At 47.1% G+C, this 25,877-nt stretch overlaps 1 protein-coding gene across 1 annotated transcript in view; it reads right to left on the reverse strand.

The window, feature by feature from the left end:
* The window catches only part of LOC125720187 (neurexin-1-like), a 609,464-nt gene that overhangs the window by 438,931 nt on the left and 144,656 nt on the right, over positions 1 to 25,877 (reverse strand). Inside the window, 1 exon segment of the mRNA XM_048995368.1 lies at positions 22,254 to 22,274. Coding sequence (XP_048851325.1) covers positions 22,254 to 22,274 — 21 coding nt within the window.

The following is a 25,877-nucleotide window of genomic DNA, read 5'->3' on the forward strand; positions in this document are numbered from 1 at the left end:
GATAGCGGCAGATGGGGGGGGGGGGGGGACACGGCAGTGATGGCTTATGAGCACTTTGAACCTCTACACGGGCCATCCAAGCGGTTTGGAATAAAACCGGTCATGCTGTGCTTGTGCTGGTCCAGTGCACGCAGCGTAAAAGAGAGAGACAAAGGAGCCGACGGCGGCGTGGAGCCCATCGGACCCGAAGGTTTGGACGGCTTGGGGCTCTGGGCCACACGATGAATCGAGGAGCGTAATAAGCTGGCAGTGTGACGCGGTCTCGGGGCTTGCTTTGTGTTTGGCTTATCAATCACGCGCCATCACAGAAAAGCCCAGAACGCTGCCAGATCCTAAGCTGCCGGATCCCCCCCCCCCCAAACTAATGGATAATTTAGTCAGAGACAAGTGCCTATGTCCCCTCACTAAACCCTGCTAACAGCTTTGACTCTCGGGTACGAATCCTCAGGGTCCTTTGCTTGTTGGACTGTTTTTATGCTGCCCAGGGTTATTAATGTCTGACAGAGGTGAACATTTCAGGTCCAGAAATGAGAAATCTATACCAAGATTTTGTTTCAACCAGCCAGTTGAGTATAAAGAGTCACATCCACAGAGGACTCAGCTGGTTGGTTGAAACAAAATCTTGGTCTGGATTTTTACTTTCTGGACCTGAAGTATCTGCCGCTGATGTCTGACAGCGAGTCTTCCACCATATTTTTAGTGGCATGGTGGATCTGAGGCTAGTGCTGTTGCTCCCAAGGTTAGGGGTTCGAATCCTGCTTCCACTCTATGGGTGTGGAGTCTGCAGGTAGGCAAATCAGCATCTCTGATTTGCTTATAGTGAACATTTGTGTGCATGCGTTCTGTGATGAACTGGCATCCCATCCGAGGTGTCCCTCAGATTAGTGCCTCCTGTTGCCCCCCCCCCCCAATGACACAACTGCCCTACTATCTCTATTTATGACCCTAATATCACACGCACTTGATTTCTCATCGCGTTTTCTGTACAACCATTATAGCGAAGTGAAGCAAACGCACACCCAAACACAGCGGCGTGTGTGTTCTGTGTCATTCCAAAGGCACTCTGACCTCAGATATTTTTACAGCTCCAGGTAAATGTCAGCCCTCGCCAGGTCTATCTAAAGCCCACTGTGGTCGACAGTCACAGTTCTCCTTTTTAGTCTCAAAACAGAAGCAGTTCAGAGGTCTGTGCGGAATCAAAGGCTTTATAGTGACATTATTTCCCGGCAAGATTGATCTTATTTCATTGTGTCCATGCAGTGAACCACGCTGACTCTTTTTTGCTCAGTCGGCAACTGGATCAACATATCCCGGTGAATTTGGTAGGTTGGTAGATAATCGTTTTTGGGCACAAATGGTATCTGTACTCTCTCTCACAGTTTGACGCTTTGTTCCGATAGCTGACCCAGTTCGAGTAAACTTCTCGACGGAATTAATGAAACAAGTCAATGAAACAAAATTATCTGTGGTTCTCGAATTTAAACCTATGGTCTCATGTCCATTTTATCAAACTCCAAACCTCGACGGCCAGCCACTGACCCACTATTGACTTTTTTTTTTCCTCAGTATTCAGACACATCTGAGGAAACTAGAAATTAGTTTGTACACTCACTAGAGATGGTATATATTGATGCCAGATATGATCGGCTGTCTCGCCCCAGAGTAAACAAATGAAAAAAATTGGGCCATGTGAAAGACACGTATGTACATTCTGTTCAGAAAGGAAACACCTCTGTTAGCCAGCTTGCCTGTTTGTCCTTCAGTATATCAGACTGACCTTGATGAAAGCACACTTGATTCAGACTGGATTTTTTAAATGGTAATATTTGTTATTCAAGTGCCAGTGAAAAGTGCCATATTTCCTTTGGTCTGGCTCCAATAGCTTAGCTGAAGAGCGAGAATACCAGAGAGCCATAAGGAATTCCCCTGCCTGCGACCAAACACTACTTGGGATTGACACAACACCTACTGAGCATGAGCATCTTTCGGAAAGATGTTGTTATGAATGGCAGTGCGACTGACATATGGTGAAACTGCCTCGCTGTTTAGAGCATCAAGAAACCTATGTGGAAAGTTTATAAATGTACCTTAAGCAAGATGCACTTCATTGCTAGGGATGAGTCTAGACACTCGTTTAAAAATGCCGTATTCATTTGAGCTAATTAAAAGGTAAGATGTAATGACACATGTGCCCAGCGCTCAGTAATTAACTTGGCATTCAGGTTGTTTTTGCTGTCAGAACCTCTTTATTCATGTCTTTTTATATGACTGATAATCAAATGGAAAGAGATGTGACTTCAAAAAAAAAAAATACTGCAAGCAAAGGTGAAAGCGGAGGTCATGCTTCTGAATTGCTTCAACTGACTAAAAATGTAATTTGACAAGTGTTACTTTAGTTAAAATCAAGTGAACTGCTTCTGGATTAGGGGTGAAGGTGGACAAACCACAGAGGATCTCTGTGTAAGTGATGAGCGATATGTAGAAGCAGCTGAGGCCCAGCAGGGTAGGCCTAGCGGAGGCCCGGTAGGGTAATCGTAGCTGAGGCCCAGGGGGTTGTTGTAGCGGAGGCCCAGCAGGGTAGTCATAACGGAGGCCCAGCAGGGTAGACGTAGCGGAGGCCCGGTAGGGTAGTCCTAGAGGAGGACCAGTAGGGTAGTCATAGCGGAGGCCCAGCAGGGTAGTCGTAGCTGAGGCCCGGCAGGGTAGACGTAGCGGAGGCCCGGTAGGGTAGTCATAGCGGAGGCCCGGTAGGGTAGTCATAGCGGAGGCCCAGCAGGGTAGTCGTAGCTGAGGCCCGGCAGGGTAGTCGTAGCTGAGGCCCGGCAGGGTAGTCATAGCGGAGGCCCGGTAGGGTAGTCATAGCGGAGGCCCGGCAGGGTAGTCGTAGCTGAGGCCCGGCAGGGTAGTCGTAGTGGAGGCCCGGTATGGTAGTCGTACCTGAGGCTCGGTAGGGTAGCCATAGCTGAGGCCCAGCAAGGTAGTCGTACTGTAGCTGAGGCCCGGCAGGGTAGGCCTAGCTGAGGCCCAGCATGATAGTCATTTTGTTTACCATTTTGTAGAGTATGCCCTGCCCCCAACTATGGCCAAGCTCTGGAAAGCCAGCCAGCAGCAGCAGAACATCACCTCCAGCAATCTAAGGATGGTTTCTTAATACGAGTAGGTCTCAACTGACGTAATAATCTGTTCCACAAACCCTTACGTAAGTCACAATTGAGTATTTACAATAAAACTACCCTTATAAAAGGCATAACACAACTTTTAAATTATGACTAATGAGTTATTGCCATTTATAAGTGGCAAACGGGAGTCATTGTAAGGTGGTACCAAAAATAATGATCCACATGCAGGTATAATCTCGCTGTAACAGTTCATGGAGAACTCGATTCAATTAAAGCGAGGAGTGAGTCTCGGTCGCAGCCCAGCAGCACCGGCCTGTGGTCCACAGGGACAGGGATTAGTTCGGGCCGGAAGCAGGAGACTAAGCGCCTTCGAACCCTTGCGGTCTCCATGACAAATTCCTTATCTGCAGCAGGAATATGAATGTGCACAGGGGCAGACATTATCCTCTTCACGCTAACAACGTGTCGTTACTGGGTCTGCAGCTCTGTCTGCTCTTGTGCGTATCATTTATCATGCGGAGTTTACCTGCAACTCTGCTATTATTTACTGCAACAATCCCCCCCCCCCCCAGAAGTACATATTACACTACAAGATTAATAATGTACTGCAAAGAAATGGACCAGGTGTATTAAATTGTGACAAATGTTATATCCATTTTCCATAATTGTTAAACCAGACTGGGGTCCTGGAGCGTGCCCCAGGAGGGGGGGGGCACCCAGGACAGGGCACCAGCCCACTGCACGGGACAGACACACCAAGACAAACCTGAAATAACAATTAACAGAGCAATAAAATTAATCTCCTCAAGTACAATCAACATAAACAGCAGACTGTTTAACACGATGTCCTATGGGCTCACTACTGTCCTGAGCAGTGCACAGCTTAGTGAAAGGTTACATGTGACCTCAGCATCATCATGTTGGGTTATATGTAACCTCAGCACCATAATGTTGGGTTATATGTGACCTCAGCATCATCGTGTTGGGTTATGTGTGACCTCAGCACCATAGTGTTGGGTTATATGTGACCTCAGCATCATCGTGTTGGGTTAAATGTAACCTCAGCACCATAGTGTTGGGTTAAATGTGACCTCAGCATCATCGTGTTGGGTTATGTGTGACCTCAGGACCATAGTGTTGGGTTATATGTGACCTCAGCATCATCGTTTTGGGTTAAATGTGACCTCAGCATCATCGTGTTGGGTTATGTGTGACCTCAGGACCATAGTGTTGGGTTAAATGTGACCTCAGCATCATCGTGTTGGGTTATGTGTGACCTCAGGACCATAGTGTTGGGTTATATGTGACCTCAGCACCATAGTGTTGGGTTAAATGTGACCTCAGCATCATCGTTTTGGGTTAAATGTGACCTCAGCATCATCGTGTTGGGTTATGTGTGACCTCAGGACCATAGTGTTGGGTTAAATGTGACCTCAGCATCATCGTGTTGGGTTATGTGTGACCTCAGGACCATAGTGTTGGGTTATATGTGACCTCAGCATCATCGTGTTGGGTTATATGTAACCTCAGCACCATAGTGTTGGGCTAAATGTGACCTCAGCATCATCGTGTTGGGTTATGTGTGACCTCAGGACCATAGTGTTGGGTTATGTGTGACCTCAGCACCATAGTGTTGGGCTAAATGTGACCTCAGCATCATCGTGTTGTATTATATGTAACCTCAGCACCATAGTGTTGGGTTAAATGTGACCTCAGCATCATCGTGTTGTATTATATGTAACCTCAGCACCATAGTGTTGGGTTAAATGTGACCTCAGCATCATCGTGTTGGGTTATGTGTGACCTCAGGACCATAGTGTTGGGTTATGTGTGACCTCAGGACCATAGTGTTGGGTTAAGTGTGACCTCAGCATCATCGTGTTGGGTTATGTGTGACCTCAGGACCATAGTGTTGGGTTATGTGTGACCTCAGGACCATAGTGTTGGGTTATATGTGACCTCAGCACCATAGTGTTGGGTTAAATGTGACCCTGCAGGTTGGTACAGGAATGTGAGAGACTTTGGCTGGCAGGCAGGCAGGCAGATAGATAGATAGATAGATAGATAGACAGATAGATAGATAGATAGATAGATAGATAGATAGATAGATAGATAGATAGATAGCAGGCAATAAAGGATATCTATCTAACTGATCACTCACTCCCAGTATATTTCACACTAAGCTTCTGCTCCTTTCGCCGTCTCCGAGACGCTTCTCCTCACTTATGCCCCCCCGGCCTATGCAGAGCCCCCACTTGGTTAGTTAGGTTGCCTCCCTGCACCGACTCGTATTCAGACGCCTCCTGGTAGGTCGAAGATCGCCGTGAGCAGACGGGGGCCGCTGCCTCCTCCCAGCACATCTTAAATACCACCCCCCCCCCCAGCCTCAGTCAGTGGCCATGCCACAGCGCCCCTCCCCATTACATTTCATATTCCACCGAACCGCACCGCGGGTAATCAGGCAAACTGAATAAATAGCTGGGCTAATTCAATAAATCGGCCGCATTGCGAGGGGAGAAAAAAAGGAGGGAAAAATGGAGTGAAAAAAGGAGGGAAAAAAAAGTCAATCGCGAGAAAATTAAACGGCAGTCAACCTTGTAAACAGATATTTCAGCAATGTTTAACACAATAACCTGTTCGGCTATGCGATGGCTGCTCGCTCCGCATCTATGACCACATCGCATGTTCAACAACTTCTGGGAAAAGGCTCCCGCAAGGCGGACAGGCGGGGGGGGGGGGGGGGGCGAGATGAACATTTCCGGCAGCGTTTTATAGGCCCTGCCTTCCAGGCTCTGATAATTATTCATGTTTTTTTATGCCCTCATTAATTACATCCATTATTTCCATCCAGTTTGATTATACAGGATGTATCTTCTTTTTTGAGGCTTTATAAAAATAGAAAACGTGAAATTGGAAGGGGGGGGGGGGAATAAACACAAATCCAGCAAACGTGTTTCCGTTACGAGGAGCGCTGTAAACGCGCGGTACCCGCATTCCCTGCCACCGTTGGCATGGCAACCGGCTGCTCCGTCTCCTCCGGCATGATGTCGGCCATATTGGAGGAGCTATAAAACATGTCTCTCTCGCTACAACCCCCCCCCCACCCCACCAGCCACATCCCACATGCCCGCTCCTCTCTCTCTCTCTCTCTCTCCCTCGGCAGGCAATTAAATCCGCCATTGTACATCTTTATTGTGTCAGTGCAAGACGGATATCACTCTACAATTAAATATCTAAAAGGATTTCCATATGCAAGGTTATACCATTAACAAATACACAAATGCGGTACCCATTTGCCTAAAGAATTGCCCACAGAAACACGCGTCTCCCGCTGCCTTCCACTGAAGAACAAAGGTGGCTTTAAGATAAGAACAGACTGCGGCCATATATACTTGTAAGCTGGCTTTTATAAGCCGAGTCCCTCTTTAACTGCCGCGTTTCCAGACCATAAAATTCACGCTGGCGACTTCTCTCCAGGCCAGCTGTGTTACTTCAGCACAGCAGAAGAAACACAAGAGGTAAATACAGATTATAATCTCTGACAGAAATGAGTGTCTGTATCTTCGGGGGGGATCGATGGCAGACGTAACTCGGCAGTAACTGCGTGTTTTCTCCGAGCCCCACAGACATCGCAGAGAGAGGCTTTCACGCTCAGATCTGAGCGCGCACCAGACCGCCAACATCCTCGTCGCCGTCATAAGCAGACTTCTGTCCCCGCTCGCATTAAATCAGACTGTCTGTGTTTGCTTTTAATTGATGACCTTTGCAACTTAAAATTGTGTTGTGACATTTGCTTAACACTAAAATGTAAAAACAAAGCTGTCATATTATAATATATTATAATAGCTAAATAGTAATCATTTATTAGTAGTATTTATTAGTAGTAATAGTACTAATAATTATAAGGCAAATTCATTCTTTTTCTATACGCACTTATACTATTCAGGGTTACGGGGGGTCTGGAGTCTGGAGTCCGGGGGCTACAGGCAGGGAACAGCCCAGGACGGGGGCACCAACCCATCACAGGACATATACCTCATACTCTCACACACACCCCCCCCCCCCCACCTCACCGTGACACAGGAAGAACATGCACGCTGGTCCCAGAGGTGGGAGGTTACCGCACTAACCAGAGCACTGCCATGCCGTCCTCGTATAACGACCATATTTATATGAAATATCACTAAATAAGCATTTAAGTTGGAGCTACTCGTTGTCCAATACAGTCCTATATTCATTTCTTTTTCTCCTTTTAAATACAGCTCATTAAATACAACAGGAAATAAGTTTTCTAAGAAAACAAGCGACATCATTGCGGGCATCCTGCTAACACGCTAATAGTGCATTCACTCAGGGGAACTTCTTAATAACGTCGGATAAATATGGCACAGTCGCTTCCGATTGTCGCAAAGGAAGACGAAGCTGAGGAGATCTGCATGTGCAAATTACACAGCGGGGTCATTGTTTACATCTAATACGATTATTTAGAGCAGGCCAGGTGAACTGAGAAGATCTTAACAGCCACAGTGAGCGAAGTCAAGTATGGCCTGTCTGTGAGATACTGATCTCAGCCTGTACTGACAATTTACACTCTGTCAAAATTAACACCAGTTAAACATGCTCTCTTGTACTGGTTTCCATTAGGGCAGAGGTGTTGGTAGGACCTTAAGGTCACAGGAACGTAGCCCAGAGACCTGATCCGTCAGAGGGTCTTCATACTGAATTCAATGTCTTTGAATTTTTTAAGGGCTTTATAGATTTACTGTAAGGCAGCTAAAGGTTTATTTCTAGAAGTTTATTTCTGGCAATATGAAGAAAGTTTCATGTTAAATCTATCGGCTCTTTGAAATCAAGGTGCACAGCGACATGTCTTCAGTTTTTACTGGGACTCTATCACCGGCTTCTAATCTCTGGGACGCTCGGTGAATGAAACGCCTGGATTTGCTAGGTGATTAAAACAGTTCGCAAGATGTCTGCCCTCGCTCTTCTGTGACGGATCTTCTCACAGAGGTGCCTGACGGCCGCTGCGGCCATATTTCGGGTTTAAACAGCCCGGAGTGTGAAGCAAATCAGGCCAAATCATCCTGCCATTTGGTGTCAGTCTTTTTTATTATTATTTTCTCAAAGCAGGTCAAGAGTCACTCTGGGTCTGAGTTCTTGGTCGCGTCTCTGCAGTGGCGTCTCTCAGGATAAAATAAATGCTAGATTCGTCCCAAAGAAATCAATTATTTGTGCCTTTCAAGCTGGCACCAATTTTATGACATGAAGACCACATGGGGGAATGGAAAAGATAGACCCCACCCCACCCTGACACAAGATCCCAGCTGCCAGTGCAAGAACATAGATTGGCACAGGAAGACAGATGTCTCGCCTGCATGGCTACAAAGGAATGATATTCATTCTCCAAGGCGACCTACGTGAGAAGGCAGAGCTTGCCGTTTCACCGCTTTCTGTGACGGAGTTTGACCGTCACCCTGACTGTTACCACAGAGGATCTCGTCAATGAACTGAAAAACGAAAGTGAAACTGCTACATATAAGTGTATGATAACACACCAATGACAACGGGTATCGACGACATGGCCGTGAAATCGCAGCGCGAGAGAGTGATAAGGAACAGACAGACAGTATGCCTCTGATGAGAGACATAACAGGGGCTGAAATCAAACAGCCTGTTATGTGCGGCAGTCTTTAAACATACAGCAAGCGCTTCAAGTAGGAGTCTCGCTCCGGGGCCTCTGTTCACTCTGCCGGACTCGGTAACAAGAGAACGGAGAAATTTCAAAAACAGCAGGCTGTCTAGACCTTGACCTGGCGACCCTGTGTTTTTTATTTATTTGAATATTTTTTTATCCTAGTGAAGTTTAATGTCACAGCACACTGCGTACGAATTGCAGGACGATAGAGCAGCCTGCGGTTCCCAAGGCCGTGACGCTGATTTATGCTGATGCATGTCGTGGGCGTCCTGCGTGTTGGACGGCACGTTAATATGCTAATCGGGGCTAGCCCACGGCAGTGATGTACTCTGAGCTGAAGATCTTCTGGAAATGGCTTCCGGGGAACAGCAAGTGCAGTGATCATTAACGTGAAATACACTTTGGAAAGGGTCTTTACAGCGAATTCACAAGGAGGTGCGATTAAGGCTGCATGAGGGGCGGGGGCTCAGCTCCACCCCCACTCTGTGGGAGGGCAGCTTGCCTGTTCTCCTGCATTTATTCCTATTCATTTAAATTCTGTGTCTTTAAATCACCCCTAGTGTGTGACTCTGTGTGCATGCCCAGTGACACACTCCCAACTCCGCCCCCTCATGACTCGGACTGGAATCCCTGCAGGCATGTAACAGTGCTATTCTATTCAGTCAGGGATCGACGTTTAATGGGTAAATATAACATTCAGGTTCATTCACACAATAAATTAAAGGATACAAACGGGTAGGGGATCAATTTATCTTACAACCAATGATCCAGTACAAGGTGGATCCAGAGCCTGTACCGCGCAGGGTTGGCCCGGAGCGTAACGTAGACAGAACAGGGCATAAGTCAGCGGGTACCTCCACTATAAGATGAGATGTCCAGGACAGACAAGCACAAACACACTGTGATTGGTTAATTGGAGGAATCCCAGATTGTCTGGATTCCCCTGTCAAATACAGGATGAACAAGCCAACTGCACACACGTCCAAACGCCTGGCCTGGGAGACGCCCGCTCCGCCTCCATGCCACCCAGACAGACGGCTAATCTTTACACATTGTGTCTGTAAGTGTATGCACAGCCTTAAAAAGAAAAGGTGCATGCCATAATGAGGTCTGAGAATTGCGGCGAGGCAGAAATCATCGCAAAGGCAGGACCCCGCGGTACGCCGTCCACCTATGGGGAAAATCATTAGCGGATCTTGGCCACAGTCGTTCCTATAAGCACGGGGGGGGTGGTGGAGCTCAGCAAGTCCCTGGCCGTTTTAGCAAGACGCGCTAAATGCGGCTTCGCGAGAGACCTCGCGGGGGCCCTCCGTGCCAATTTCCCTGGCACTTCACAGAGCAGCCGGGCAGCAGGCGGGCACATTGGTGCCGGGTGCGGCCTATTTGAGGGGATTCGTGGCACGCTGGCGCCCCCCCCCCCCACTTCCCCTCCTCCCCGCTGGCGCCCAGAGAGGCGGCACAGCGCTTTGCTCCCAAACGCACCCAAATCAGGGAATGAAAACCAAGGCTGTGTTGTGTCTCTGTAGACCTGGCGGCAAAGTAAAGTGGAGGTTTTCTTGGCACCAGAGACAGAACTGGCATTAGAAATGCATTTTAAAAAGCATAGAGGTGCTTTTTAAAGGGAAAACTAGAAAGTGGGGCTACTGGATATGAACAAGGACCTTAATTCCATCCGAAGGCACATTGGCTGAGCTGCGCTGAGGCCTCAAACTCTCCCCACGTTCCTGCGCGGGGAAACATGCATCTTAAAACTGATGCAAACATTTAAACTGGTCCATCAACAACCAATCCCAGATTTATGTTTTCTGTGTAATACTATTGATCAACAGCGCTTGATTTTACGCTCACCCTCTCGCGTGTGTTAAGAGAAGAGTGTAAAAAGCTGAACGCCGGCCCCCGAGCTACTACTGAAATTACATGCTGCACTGCATTTCTTTACTGGACTAGCCCAACTGGCTAGTAGCGAAAATTCTCCAGGAATTCCATCCATATAAACAGCGTCAACTTCTAACGTCAACGATCGATATAGTTCAAGTACTATAGTTACAGAACAAAAAATCCACCCATATTCTTCTAACTGTTTATTGAGCACGGGGTCACAGAGAGTCTGGACTCAATCCCAAGATGCACTGGGCCCCGGGCAGGAAACACCCAGTAGAAAATGGGGCAAAGATGGGGATACAAACACTCAGATGACTCATATGCAGGTACTGAAACAGCAGGCCGGATCCGGGAGCTGCGTCTATTCCAGCAGTCCCTCCAGGCAGTTCAAAGCTGCTTTAGGGGAATTCAGCGACTGATAGTCCTGCGTGGGCAGGGAGGTCTTCATCTCTGCAGGATAAACACGCCACGCACATGCTAGCTGATACGCTGACGATTCTGCGAGAGGCTCACTAGTTGCCAGCAGCAAACAAGCTGAAAAATAATGTCAGATTCAAAATGGCCGAGAGACGTCTACGTTCGTCAGTTACTGTTTTGTTAACGACTCACAAACCGGTGGCGCTTTTTTTTCTTTTTTTGTTGTGTTTTGAAGCTCGTTGGTTTAGCGTTCTGTGGAATTGCGGAATGGCGGCCATGTTGTCTCAGATTAATTTAAAAATCAGTCAATGGCTGGAGAGAAAATCGGCCATTCTTCTCAGCTTGTACCTCATGGTGCGATCAAACTAATCAAACCCCAGAAACTGCAGTGTGATGTCACTGGTGAGCCCTGCAGTGTGATGTCACCGGTGAGCCCTGCAATGTGATGTCACCAGTGAGCCCTGCAGTGTGATGTCACCGGTGGGCCCTGTAGTGTGATGTCACTGGTGGGCCCTGCAGTGTGATGTCACTGGTGAGCCCTGCAGTGTGATGTCACCGGTGGGCCCCTTCACCCTGAGAGTGACTGACCCCGCCTTCTCAAAATGACATTGCTTTGGATAAAAGTGTTGGCCAATTAAATAAAATGTAAATATGCACATGTAAATACAAAAAACATCTATCTATACAATTATGAAAAAGCAACATTTTTAATGATGGACCAGTTTAACCACGTACAACCATAATAATCTGCAGCCCACAAAATTCTGTAAAGACACAAAATTGGAATTTTCTGCAGGTACACTGCTGCATGAAAGCATGAGGCTTCTCTCACAATACAGTCACTGCAGGGGAGGACGGTGTCGGCGTACCATGTATGATGCGTGTTACTCAGCCGACAGATGGTGTTTGGGAAACAGAGGTATGTGTTTCTAGGGGGTCTGCCTGCGCGTTTGTGTGTCCGCTGCGCGTGTGTCTGTGTGTGTGTGGCCCGAGCTCTTATCTCGCGGTGTCAGGCGAGCTGTTTTCGGGGAAACATCAAAGGACCTCTAGCTACGGCTCAGCGGTGCCACGCGTGGCCGGTGCCAACCTGGCCGTGCCCTGTGCCAATCGCGGGGAGGCACACGGGCTCCCAAATCTCCTGGCATCGGTCACTCTGGCTCGAAAATTCACCTCCGCTCCACCACCTGAGGAGCCGCCAGCGAGTCTCATCGACTCTGCGGCTCAAGACGGCGACGACTGTACAGCCGAGAGGAACGTTACACATCCGCCACATCCACGCACCTTCCATCTCCACGCAGATTCACGAGTTCCATCCACACATCGGGCAATTTAAGACCACGCGGCTTCTCATTACTCTATGACATTTGTTATCAACTAACAGACCGCAATTTCACACCAGCCTTTAACTGAGTGTTATAATTGCCTATGTAGACTTGATTTTAAATGATTTTAAAGGGCAACATCATTTAACAACCTAACATTCACCAGGATCTGTCACTAGGATCACCGTGAGCTAATTAACTCTGCATGATATTAACTTCTTATATTGAGAGATGACTACATTAACAAATAATTAGCTAGGCGGCGGCTAGGCGCCTACATAAAACACGGCGTATTTCCGTCTTTCGGTTTACGTTTAGCCACTTGTAAGTCGCAGGACTGTTAGACTTGTCTATGCGACAATCTCTGTCTTGAGGATCACATCTGCGCACTGACATTTTGAAGATTCGGGCACATCTGGAGAACGACCAGACGTAAAAGCTGTCAGCACTCCGAAGGCACTGAAAATGAGGCATTGCCGGCACTGCTGCAGTGCGAGCAATACAGCAAGTCTCCAGCTGCATTAAGGCTGCGAGGATTTACTATCAAAACAGCCGTTTGGGAGAATGTCCATCTAGCAAGTTCTTTGTTATGGTTTATGACACTGTTTCCGGGAGGCTCGGGAGGGGCAGATCTGCCAGGGAAATGCCCGAGCTGGAGTCACATGATCGAGCCTGAGCTCCGGGTCCCAGGGGAGCCCTGGGGAATCCAAGGCTGGGTTACCTAGGTAACCCCAGCTTTTGGGTAGGCCACAAAAGGGGCTTTAACCCTAACAAGGGGACATCACGCAGGTGTAACAGGAATCCCGGCGTGAAACGCCTCGAACAGACGAGCCGCTAAAACTTCAAAGCTGCAGGGCTAAATTCTCAGCTTATGTGCAGTTTCCACTGTGAGAGTTCAATGGCGAGCATTGCTCTTTCATTAGCAATTAAACTGGCAGGCTGCTCTGCTCTAGGGAGCAGATAATTCACTGGTTTTAAGGACACGGGGAAGCGGAGAAACAGCACTAAGGTGAATACCCACAAAAGTACACAAATATGGACACACTGGTGATAAAAACAGAGAAAATCATGATTATGAGCCGATACGCATCTTTGTACTACCCAGCGTCACTATAAATCAGTCAGCATTAAGGGCTGCAAAACTCCTACAGGAAGGACAAAATCATATTTAAGTGGAAAATCACAAACAGATACAGCTATTTTGTAGTTGTCACATTTTACTTGTAAGGATGAATTTTACAACAAATATTACAACAGAAGGATAAGCCCTGAAAGTTATATAAATCTGTGTATGGGAAGACTAGCAAGTGATCCAAATCACGAGAGAGTATAAACATGGCTGATTGTAATACAATATTGAGATTTTTCTTTTTTTTTTAGGGGAACAAGGCTGATCCATGCTGATAAGAGCATAAGTGAAGTTAAACTGCTTGAAGGAACAGTGTGTGTAACACCCTCGCTATATAAACAGGGCGACATGACCCACGGCACAGCGGCATGTTTGTGTTCGGCTGTTACGTCTAACGTACAACGGTAATGAAATTACAAAACGCGGAGGGGAACCGTCTCTGCGACCATGTGGCATTTATTCAGGTGCTGGAACACTCCTGGGAAAATGTGTCTCTGAACACCTTCTAATAATTAAATGTATAAGTTAGCTAATTCGTCTCTCTCATTTCGCAAGTGGGGGCTTTTCCATTGATATTCCAGTTAAATTAAACCAGCTTAATTTTAATAAGCTACACTGAACACTGATGTGCTCTGTTGCTTCTAAAAAGGATTCCAACTAGGTGTAAAATCTCCCTGGTCCCCAGTAGCGAGCAGGATTGCTGACCAGCAGGACGACAAATATTAGTGGCGATGCTCTGCTATGGGTCTGCTGAACGCGTCCTTGATTTACTGCGTCTGCTGTTACACTTTATTATTTTTATATGCAGTCACATGCTTTTGGTTGTTCATCTCATAACATTATACTGTCACTATACATGCAAACGCGTGATTATTATTATTATAATCATCAGATATCATCAGTACCGAGTTAAATAAATTTCACTTCCCATGTAATATCGGTTCCGTAAAGTGATAGCATGGTGGCGCTGTTTCCTCACTCCCCTAGAGACACGGGTTCAAGTCGCCGGCTCCCATTGTGCGGAGTTTGCGCGCTCTCCCCCCTGTCGTCGTGCGAATTCCTCTAGATTCTCCGTGTCCCACCCCCGCAGTCCAAAAGCATGCTACAGTGCTCACAGAAAGCCTTGGGACTCTTTCTTAATTCAACAAAAATACTGTAAACGTATTAGTTTTTATAACAAAAACCTATATTTTATTTATTTATTTACAAAAGAAATATATAGCATTAGTAACACCCAATAGTGTTAAGTAAAACATTCATTTCAATTAGTAATAAATTGGTACCCAAATTATAGTTCAAAAGGAGCAGTTAAAAAGTTGATTGTCAGGCTGTGTCACTGGGTGCTTTTTAATTAGTAACACCTTTGCAATAACATAAAACACAAACATGTTTAATATTCCTTTGGGAGCCAATGACTGCGATTGAAATTAATAGAAAAAACATGGCAAAATCAGAACTGACTGAGTCAGTCGAAAAAATTATGATGGTAAAAAGAAAATGTCTGCGCATGATATGTGCAGATGTGCTAAGAACTGCTCGTCAGTGAACTGTTGTTATTCAACCGATACATTTGCGATATTATTACAGAATAAGGCGAGCGTCCCAGGACTTTCTGTGAGCGCTGTATGGTGACCTGAAGCAGCCAAGCGGAATGGTGTGTGAGTTTGTCATGCAACAGGGTGGTGCCCCCTCCTGGGTTATTCCCTGTTTTGCACCCACAACTTTCAGGATAGGTTCTGGACCCCCGCAACCCTGCACTAAGTGGGTGTAGAAAACTGAACGGTCGTTCAGCTCCGTTTTGGGAACCTGTCTTTATTTAAACCATCTAGCCCTTTAGGTAGTAATGAGGTCTCTATTAACAGAGCATCAGTTTGGATTATTTATAAGTGACTACTGTTATGGAGGGTACCTTTACCAAGGGTATCTTTACGAAGGGCACCATTACAGAGAGTACCTTTATGAAGGCTACCTTTACAGAGGGTACCTTTATGAAGGCTATCTTTACAGGGGGTACCTTTATGAAGGCTATCTTTACAGGGGGTACCTTTATGAAGGCTACCTTTACAGGGGGTACCTTTTTCGGAGGGTACCTTTACAGAGGGTACCTTTACGGAGGGTACCTTTACAGAGGGTACCTTTTGCGGAGGGTACCTTTATGAAGGCTACCTTTACAGAGGGTACCTTTATGAAGGCTATCTTTACAGGGGGTACCTTTATGAAGGCTACCTTTACAGGGGGTACCTTTATGAAGGCTACCTTTACAGAGGGTACCTTTATGAAGGCTACCTTTACAGAGGGTACCTTTATGAAGGCTACCTTTACAGAGGGTACCTTTATGAAGGGTACCTTTTACGAAGGCTACCTTTATGAAGGATACCTTTACAGAGGGTACCTTTATGAAGGCTATCTTTACAGGGGGTACCTTTACGAAGGCTATCTTTACAGGGGGTACCTTTACAAAGGCTACCTTTACAGAGGGTACCTTTTACGAAGGCTACCTTTATGAAGGATACCTTTACAGGGGGTACCTTTTTCGGAGGGTACCTTTACAAAGGCTACCTTTACAGAGGGTACCTTTTGCGGAGGGTACCTTTTGCGGAGGGTACCTTTACGGAGGGTACCTTTACGAAGGCTACCTTTACGGAGGGTACCTTTACGAAGGCTACCTTTACGGAGGGTACCTTTACGAAGGCTACCTTTACGGAGGGTACCTTTTGCGGAGGGTACCTTTACGAAGGCTACCTTTACGGAGGGTACCTTTACGAAGGCTACCTTTACAGAGGGTACCTTTCTGAAGGGTATCTTTACAGAGAGTACCTTTCTGAAGGGTATCTTTACAGAGGGTACCTTTACGGAGAGTACCTTTATGAAGGGTACCTTTATGAAGGATACCTTTACGGAGAGTACCTTTACAGAGAGTACCTTTACGAAGGCTACCTTTACGAAGGTTACCTTTACGGAGAGTACCTTTACGAAGGCTACCTTTACAGAGGGTTCCTTTACGGAGAGTACCTTTACGAAGGTTACATTTAATGATTACAGTAGGGAAGGTGTTAGGCACTCAGCCGGCTGTTATAATGGGCAAACTGTTGAAAATGGCCTGGTAAACTTGGTTAATAACCAAATAAAGATAATCAACCACTTATTGAATCATACATGAATAAATGAGGCCACACTGTTGCTGCAGTTACAAATGATTCTGCAGTTTTTGTTTCTCTCTGACAATCATTGATTTCTGTACAGAAAAAGATGGACCTGTCTGGAAACGTTTCCTCTGCTACGCCCAGCGATGCTGAAATTGTCACTACATGAGGGATGGAGCGTAACCCAAGTCCCTCGTCCTCCGCTCCTTCTGTATACGAGTCTTCTGGGTCACAAAGTATCGACTGAGGAATTCTTGGTAGTAAGATTAAGCATGTGAGAGATGTATGGTTAGGTGCGAGACGGATAACGATGATTGAGTGGTCTAAGCCTTGCTTTTCAATCTGCTTTGATTCAGTAAAGTTGGGGCAATGGCGGTATCAAAGCCCCCACCCTGCTCGTCTTTGGAGGGGTAATAACATTGGACTCAGACAGCATGTGGCAGCAGAAGGTCTTGTTGTTGTGGCTGGACAGCGGGACTGGCAGACAAGATGGCTGCCACTTTTTGTCAGGAATCCAGGATCAATATTCAGCAGAGAAGGAATCAATTTCCTGTTAGCATTTTGTGAGCCTTACCTACTAATTATGCAGAAGCCAGAGCACCGCCCGACTCTGTCGGAATCTTCTACAGGAGGAGACCTGCCTCCCCATCAGGTGTCACCTCAACACTCATATCCCCCCCCAACCCCCCACTTCGGTAAGCTCAAACACTTGTCACTGTAGCCTTGGCAACGCTCAAGAAAGGTGCTGGAAGAAATATCTGCGTGTGTGTGTGTGTATTCGCACATGTAAAAATAGACGGGACACATATTTACATATGCATTCATTACATTTGCATATCCATCCTAACAGCTTATGCTGGTCAGGATCATGGGGGATGCGGGTAGCATAGGGCACAGGGCTGGGGTACATCCTGGGCGGGATGCCAATCCATCACAGGGCTGGGGTACACCCTGGGCGGGATGCCGGTCCATCACAGGGCTGGGGTACACCCTGGGCGGGATGCCGGTGCATCACAGGGCTCGGGTACACCCTGGGCGGGATGCCGGTCCATCACAGGCCTGGGTTACACCCTGGGCGTGATGCCGGTCCATCACAGGCCTGGGGTACACCCTGGGCGGGATGCCGGTCCATCACAGGCCTGGGGTACACCCTGGGCGGGATGCCAGAGTCCATCACAGGCCTGGGGTACACCCTGGGCGGGATGCCAGAGTCCATCACAGGGCTGGGGTACACCCTGGGCGGGATGCCAGAGTCCATCACAGGCCTGGGGTACACCCTGGGCGGGATGCCGGTCCATCACAGGCCTGGGGTACACCCTGGGCGGGATGCCAGAGTCCATCACAGGGCTGGGGTACACCCTGGGCGGGATGCCAGAGTCCATCACAGGGCTGGGGTACACCCTGGGCGGGATGCCAGTCCATCACAGGCCTGGGGTACACCCTGGACGGGATGCCAGTCCATCACAGGGCACCATGTTTTACTATCATTTGCTGTCCTGGTTAAATAGACTCAGCAGGGTGGATGTAGGGTTAATTTCCAGCTGCCACACCTCTTAGACAACACTCAAAAAAAATCAATATTATCTATATTATTACATTACAAACCTAAAATTAACTACATCAAGACCATTGGGGTAGTATGCAAGCCCTACAGACTATTTACAAGGTAATAAAACATGCATGTAACATGCATGTAAATGTGTGTGCAGACTTCTCAGAAATTGAACATCTCAGTGCAGCCAGCCGACCAAAGTTGCGAGCCTGGTTTAGCTGGAAATGTGGTCCAAGTCTGGCTTTTGCTGTATTTTAGCTGCATCATTCCCTGTCACTGTCTGATGCCTCTGGTTCCCGGTCACTCCTTTGCGTGTCCCGTCTCTGGTTAAAGCTAACTGACCCAACCTTGGACCACCCAACCTGACCTTACTTCTAAAAGCCGTAATAGTTAAAGGAGTTCATTCGCTGAGGTTTCTCATCAGCCCTTAAATATTTGATTAACGGTGACCCGAATGTGATGACTGAGCTAATGGTTCTCTCCCCCCCCCCCCCCCCCCCCCTACTCAAATATTACACTGAACTCTACCATTTACAGTGGCGGGTGAACATATAATCTTTCAATATGCAAGCAGTTTTTTTTTAATCATTTTTTTCTTCACCAGCCGACAATGCGATGCCGTGACAAATATTGACTGTAGGAAATACAGACCCGTGCAGTGAAAGTCGTCACTTATCGCGCAGCCGCGGCGCTCCGTACTCGCGCTAACAAAAGCTGATTTCCTCGCTGCCACCTGGCCGGTCGTTAAATATAGGCGTTTCTTAATGACGGGCGACAGACAGCGTCCTAAAATACGCCGCTCAGCAGGGCCGGATGCGGAGGAGATGGCATGACGGCCGTGGAGCTCGCATGGCACGAGCCTGACATCCCCAGGGAGCGGGGCGCAGACCGGAGCGCGGCATTAATACTCACAAATAGCTAATGCTTACTCAGCTGATGATGTGATGCTCATTTTAAATGCAGTTGCACTGTTTTTTAATGAATATGCATGAAATCCGCAGTGACGGCGTCTGACAAAGTATTTACAGTGAATAAAAAAGCTCCTCGTGTTTCACTTTATTAAACTGCAATGTTTATGCAAACTGCATGAATTTGTGCGTGTGTGTGTGTGCTGGGGTAGGAGAGCTTTAGCAGCATAAATGCAGAGTTATAAGCATATTGCTGTTGTTCGTCTCTGGGCCAGCGAATCCCGTTCTCCAGCTGTACTGCACGCATGCGCAAAAGGCCCAAATAAGGAGTTCCCCACTTATCCAATCAAAAGTGCTGCTTTGCATCAGCAGCACTAAAGGGAAGCCACTGATAGGCACAGAAGTGGTTTCCTCATCAACAGCACATCACCCACTGTATGCAGCTGTAATGTACATTATATGAAAATATCCATCCATCAGCAATTATTCAGGATATGTGATGGCGTGAGTAAATATAGGCACAAATCAATAACACACTGTACATATACAGTACAGATGTAAGATTTTTGATCATTTAATGCTGATTATAACTCCTGTTGTGCAGTAATTGGTTTTCCTTATTTGCAGTTTTGGGAAGGTTACTTCTGAAATGTAACAGGTTACAGATGAGTTACCCTGTTAAAAATGTAACTATTTTGATTACTTTATGGATGTAGCATATTACATCTGATTACGCTTTGTTTACTTTGGAACAAATGTTGCAAACTACGCACTAAAGCTGAAAGGTCCCAACACCTTTGCTGACCCTCGCTGTCCGGAAATATGCCAAAAGAAGGAATTTTTATATGGTGGAAAGATACAAAGCAACAAAATGAATGCTACATTTTAACTGAAAAGAACATATTCAGAGGTGACCCCTATGTAATCATCAACTTTGTGAACAGTAACTGTAATCTATTTACATATTTTATCTCAGTAACTGAGACTACAGTTTCATTTCTTTCGTAATTTCATTACATAATGCCGTTTCATGTAGCTACACTGCATATTTGGCATTTTAATTTTAAATCGTATTACGCTGCAAGCGATAACTCCTGTCCTGATCAGGGAATGAGTGTGGCTCGGTTCCGGGGTGTCAGTGTCTGCGATTCCTCAAGCAGCAGGAGGGCCGAGTGACAGGCCAGGCTCGGCAGAGGAGCGACTCACAGGCCCCCGCCCGAAAGGTCAGCTGTCAGGCCCCGCCCGGCACACTCCCTCTGCTCTTTAGACACCTGTGCTAGCGTGCCGGAGAGTCCAGCCTGGCCGGTCCTCGCACTGCCGCCTGGAAAGGTCAGGCGGCCACTTTTGAGGCCCAGCGACGGCTCCGGGCCGCAGCAGGCGAGCATATTCGGACCGTCTTTTCCATTTGGCCGCCTAATTTCACTCGTGTTTTCTGCGTGTGCTAGCAAGACCTTTGCAAAAATTGCCATATGTTAGAGGAAAACCCTCAGCTCCATATGTGGCCGGCGGACATCCATTAGCAGCTGGGAATCGGCTCCCGGCAGCGATGGGGAAGCTTCTGCGTGTCTCCTCTCCATATCAGGAGACGTAAAGGTGCATTATTGTCACCCAGCCAATGAGGAATAGAACCCTCATTTATCAACATCGATGACGGCTTCCTTTTCAACCGAGAGCGACACATAACTGACCACAAACACATCAATTGATTATCTATAAACAGATAACCGAAGCTTTCTCTCCCATTGAAAAAAAGTCGCACAAACGGCAAACGAACCATCAGCTATGCAAAAGAGAAATAAGCAACGAACCGTTACATAGTAGCCCCAGTATTACGTTTGAGGTCCCTAAAACCTTCATAGTACAAATGAAACGAAAATGGATTCCGAATTCGTCTGCAGATCAGACCCAAAAGCACTGGACCAACTACAGTTATACATGACAAGAGGGAGACGACTGAAATTGCTTGGCGTCAGAAACGCAATTTCCAAGGTAAAAAAAAAATATAGCAACTTCAACGGTGTTTTTTATTTTTGCTACCTGTAGCAGAAGACGTGACGTTTATGATCCAACGTAAAAAGCACTGCGTACCGTAGGTTTGTAGGGAGCTTTAAGTCGTCTGGTTTTGGCTACAGAGGAGCCTCATAACCGCATCCGCTGTCTTCTGAGAATGACGCCGGCCTTCAAAAAGTACGTAGAGCTATTCACAGTGTGCACATGTGATCTCTGATCAGGTTATACGTGATTACAAACACATTTTTTCCCCCAAATCTTACGAAAACACGCCGTGCCAAATAAAGACCGGGAATAAATTTACGCGAGCCGTAGTTCTGCATAACTTTGAAGTTTGACGAAATTGCCTGAAAATGAGTTCACACCATCTCGGGATGCAGAGTGTGAATTCCGCAAACGTCACCGGGGATTATCTCAGAACGGGCCTTTACCGGCGTGACAGGGCCGACGCTCAGCAAGGCCTGCCTCCTGTACTGGGCACTCCTCCAGTCCCTCTCTATTATGAGATTCTCGTCCTTGCAGTGGCGGCAACAACATTCAACATACACAAAGCGGATCGAACACCGCAGAGCACGGCGCCCACGTGCCAGACAGCCAGACACAGCCTTAAGAATCACTCCATTGTGGATCTTAATAACCCACCGCGGCAGCCCAGCACGGCCGAACACATCAACGGTAACGCACAGGATTCCTCACCTGCATACCTGTATTACAGGCCAGATATATCAGAACAGAATGACTATTTATTAATAACATAGGATCTGGCTCCTTCTGATAGTCATGCTGTATTCCTAATGAGGCATTAAAATAAGCAAGAAACCTCACAGATACAACACCTTCCAAGTCGGAAGTACCGAGTGATACAGGCACTGATGTGTAAATTAATGTGGATTTGGTTATCGTTCAGTCGTTATTTTCAGCCCCACTGTCATCAGAACCGCAGTCCAAACCCTGAGAGAGAGCCTCCACAGAAGGGGCCACACATGGCGAGCGGGGCCCGAGAGCCGCCGGCACCGCCAGCCGGTGCCACACGCGGCACCGACAGCCAACATCGGGCGAGCGTAACAGGCTCCCTACCTTCCACGGCGTACTCCTCGGCTGCAGATGGAGGGCGGTGGGCAGAGGAGAGGAGAGGAGGAGAGAAGAGGAGAAGAGAGAGTCAGACACTGCTCATCCAGGCAAAGTGCACAACAGCCACAAACAATAACAAAGGAATTCACACGTTCCACGCTTTGGTAACTTCCCACAATTCATATCGACCCACAGCTTTGTATGACTCTGGCCTCGTCCCATTTCCCCCACTTAAGTGCAAGCACACTAAGACACTACACACTTTGGTGACGTATGTAAACATCAGTCATCACTGATGTGGTGCATTGTAGTCTATACACTTAGCTGAAAACCGCTTCCATGGGGTACTTGCCAAAGTGAGGATAAAATGCATATCAAGCGCGCTGCACTTGACTTATTTGAGGAACGGGACACCCTTGGATACTTAGGCTAAGTGTGTGATTGTGCCGACCAAGTGTGGTATTGTGTAGGTGTGTACTTCGTGGGGCAAATGGGACGAAGCCTATCCTTTAAAAGTAGCTGGGGTCTTGCCCCGACTTCCTGTTTTGACTGTTCCATTAGTCCAAAGGATGTTTCTTTTTGGTATTACAGTAAAATCCAGTTATAATAGACTTCAAGGGGCCTGGCAAAACAGTCCGTTATATCCACAGTCCGTTATATCCAGAGCTGCTGTATGCCCAGAACACAACTACAGGACACCATTTACCATGCCACACCCCAGCAGACACACTTGTGGTATAGATTATTATATTATACAGGTAGTAAACCCACTTTACCTGACCAGATGCGTCTATTAATAATAACCGGCACACCACGCGCCTTGTAGGCGGAGCCTGCATGTCCGTTATAGTTGAACAAAACTACAGCTAAAAGCGGCCCTGGGGGTCAAATTGTTTGTCCGTTATAAGCGAAATTCCGTTATGTGCGAGTCCGCTATATCCGATACTTTCTCTGTATGTTCTTAAAGGCGCACAGTCGGGACAGGCGGATCTCGTCCATTATGCACGATATTCCGAGTCCACTATAATGGGATTTTCCTGTATATTTTAAATTCTCTTTAAAATAATGAAGCACACATGATGTCCACAGATTTTGGGCACCATACCTAATAAATATCTGAAAGCAGTGATTAGTATTAAAGATTAACTAACTGCTCCAAAGCAGTCAGAGGAATGAGCTGTCGGGGGAAACCGCAATACCAGCCTTTACTTGTTTCTTGATCCTACCCACTTATGACTTTTTAATAATTGTTAATTCATATTCCGCTTCAATAATCACGTTACTTAAGGATTTCTCTGTTATCTTTCCTGCTCCGTTTTCAGTTTGTGTGTTTTTCTCATTAAGGAATTTCTTTTGGCATAAATTACTGATGAAATAACTAGAAATTTAGCAGCCAAAAATGCGGGCGTAAGATTAAGGCAGTACGGGCCACTAACGAACAGGCCGCATAATCAGAGGCATCATGGGCGTCTCCTGAATTATTCATAGCTGACCATTAATGCTGTATGTAAAAGCAAGTTGCCAATAAGCTCATTTACACCCTAATGCAGTGTTTCCCATGTCGGCCACTGGGGGCCCGCAAATGGTTCATATTTTTGCTCCGACCGGGAGCTTGGAGGGAGCAAAACATGGGCTGTCTGGGTGGGGAGCTGGGAGGGAGCAAAAACATGGACTGTCTGGGTGGAGAGCTGAGAGGGAGCAAAAACATGGACTGTCTGTGTGGGGATTGGGAGGGAGCAAAAACATGGACTGTCTGTGTGGGAAGCTGGGAGGGAGCAAAAACATGGACTGTCTGGGTGGGGAGCTGAGAGGGAGCAAAAACATGGACTGTGTGTGGGGATTGGGAGGGAGCAAAAACATGGACTGTCTGTGTGGGAAGCTGGGAGGGAGCAAAAACATGGACTGTCTGGGTGGGAAGCTGGGAGGGAGCAAAAACATGGACTGTCTGGGTGGGGAGCTGAGAGGGAGCAAAAACATGGACTGTCTGTGTGGGGATTGGGAGGGAGCAAAAACATGGACTGTCTGTGTGGGAAGCTGGGAGGGAGCAAAAACATGGACTGTCAGCGGGTCCCAGAGGACCGGATTGGCAAGCACTTCCCTACTGCACATTAGCAAATGCCACTGCACAAGCAGCTATGGGGCGAGCTTTTCCGCGGTTTTTAGTGTTAACTTCTTATGATGGAGGCGGGCATTGGCAGGAGATGCATCACTGACACCCCGGTCCCCCGCGTGTCCTCCATGTGCAGCTGATGGAACGGGGTCAGGTGAGCCTCTGCGTGCTCATTGGCCGTGTTTCTCCAGGGCCGGGGGAGAGCCTCTCTCTGAGGAATCTCCCCGCTTTGCCTTTCTGAAGGACAGTGAAGGCTGCAGCCTGCTGATTGCCGTTACTCTCCAATGACATGGCTGTGTTTCCTTCTGCCAGCAGCCTGTCATCCACAAGTCTCTCTCCCTCTCTTTCTCTCTCCCTCTCACCTTCCATCTCATTCTCTCTCCCTCTCCCCCCCTCTCTCTTTCTCTCTCTCTCCCACTCCCTCCCCATCTCTCTCTCTCTCTCCCCCTCTCTCTCGATCCTTTTCTTCCTCAGCGTGCTCATTTGCATGTCTGGGCCGTGGACATGTCAGACAGGCTCATCTGGAATTCTCTTGCCCACGAGCTCACGCTAGAGAGCGGCTGCGCTTTCTGCAGCCCCAGCCCACCCTCATGGAGCATGCTCCTGACCTCTGACCTGCGGCAGGGAGCCAGTCACTGCAGGCGGAGCAGGTCTGTAGCTCCAGAGAGATCAGGGGGGGGCATCGATCTATTTCTTCATCCATCCATCCATCCATAAATCTATCTTCCACACATCCATCCATCCATCCATCCATCCATCCATCTCCTATCAGTATTTGTTAGATGCACACTAATATCACTCCACAGCATAATAAAAGACATGCACCCCCCATTACAAAAGCTATTATCGTTATTGGAATCAATAATAAAAAAATATGTTTTATTTTTCTACATTAAAGTTTTTACTGGCTTCAGTAACATTTCAGTATTCGGCTTCATGCAGAGGAATCAGGGAATCAACCCGATAAACGTGATTTAAAATGAAAATTCACCTATTCTGCTCTTTTTAAGGATGAAAAAAAAATCACTAAAAACTCTCTACATTTTAGTTCACTAAAAAGATCCCAGTACAAAGCCTACAATGAAACAAAATGGTGTGACTCAATGGCTGATTACAGAAGCTTAGCTGGGTTTGTTCTCCTTAAAAGGGATCTGCTGCGGAAACCAGCAGAATGTATTTTAGGGATCAGCCTTCAAACTCTGATCAGACTCGGATGAAATCAGGATCACGTTATAAAACTGGAAATTTCACAGAAAGCCCCTTGGAATTCCAGATAAAGCACATCACCATCCACATCCCTCCTTTTCCTTACCAACTTTATTCTCAAAGGAATCCAGGAAGTGAGGCTATGATGAATATGCTGCACAGCCTACTCAGCTCACATTGCCAGCAAGTTTAACTCTATCCTTCTGTCTTTAGCAAGACAGAAATGAGCACGGGCAGGTAAAGTGTTCGTTATACAGCAAACCCTGAGTCAGTTTGTACGGCAATCAAGGATAAGGCAAGTTTACAAGCAGGAC

The sequence above is a fragment of the Brienomyrus brachyistius genome, chromosome 24 (assembly GCF_023856365.1).
Source record: "Brienomyrus brachyistius isolate T26 chromosome 24, BBRACH_0.4, whole genome shotgun sequence".
Lineage (NCBI taxonomy): Eukaryota > Metazoa > Chordata > Actinopteri > Osteoglossiformes > Mormyridae > Brienomyrus > Brienomyrus brachyistius.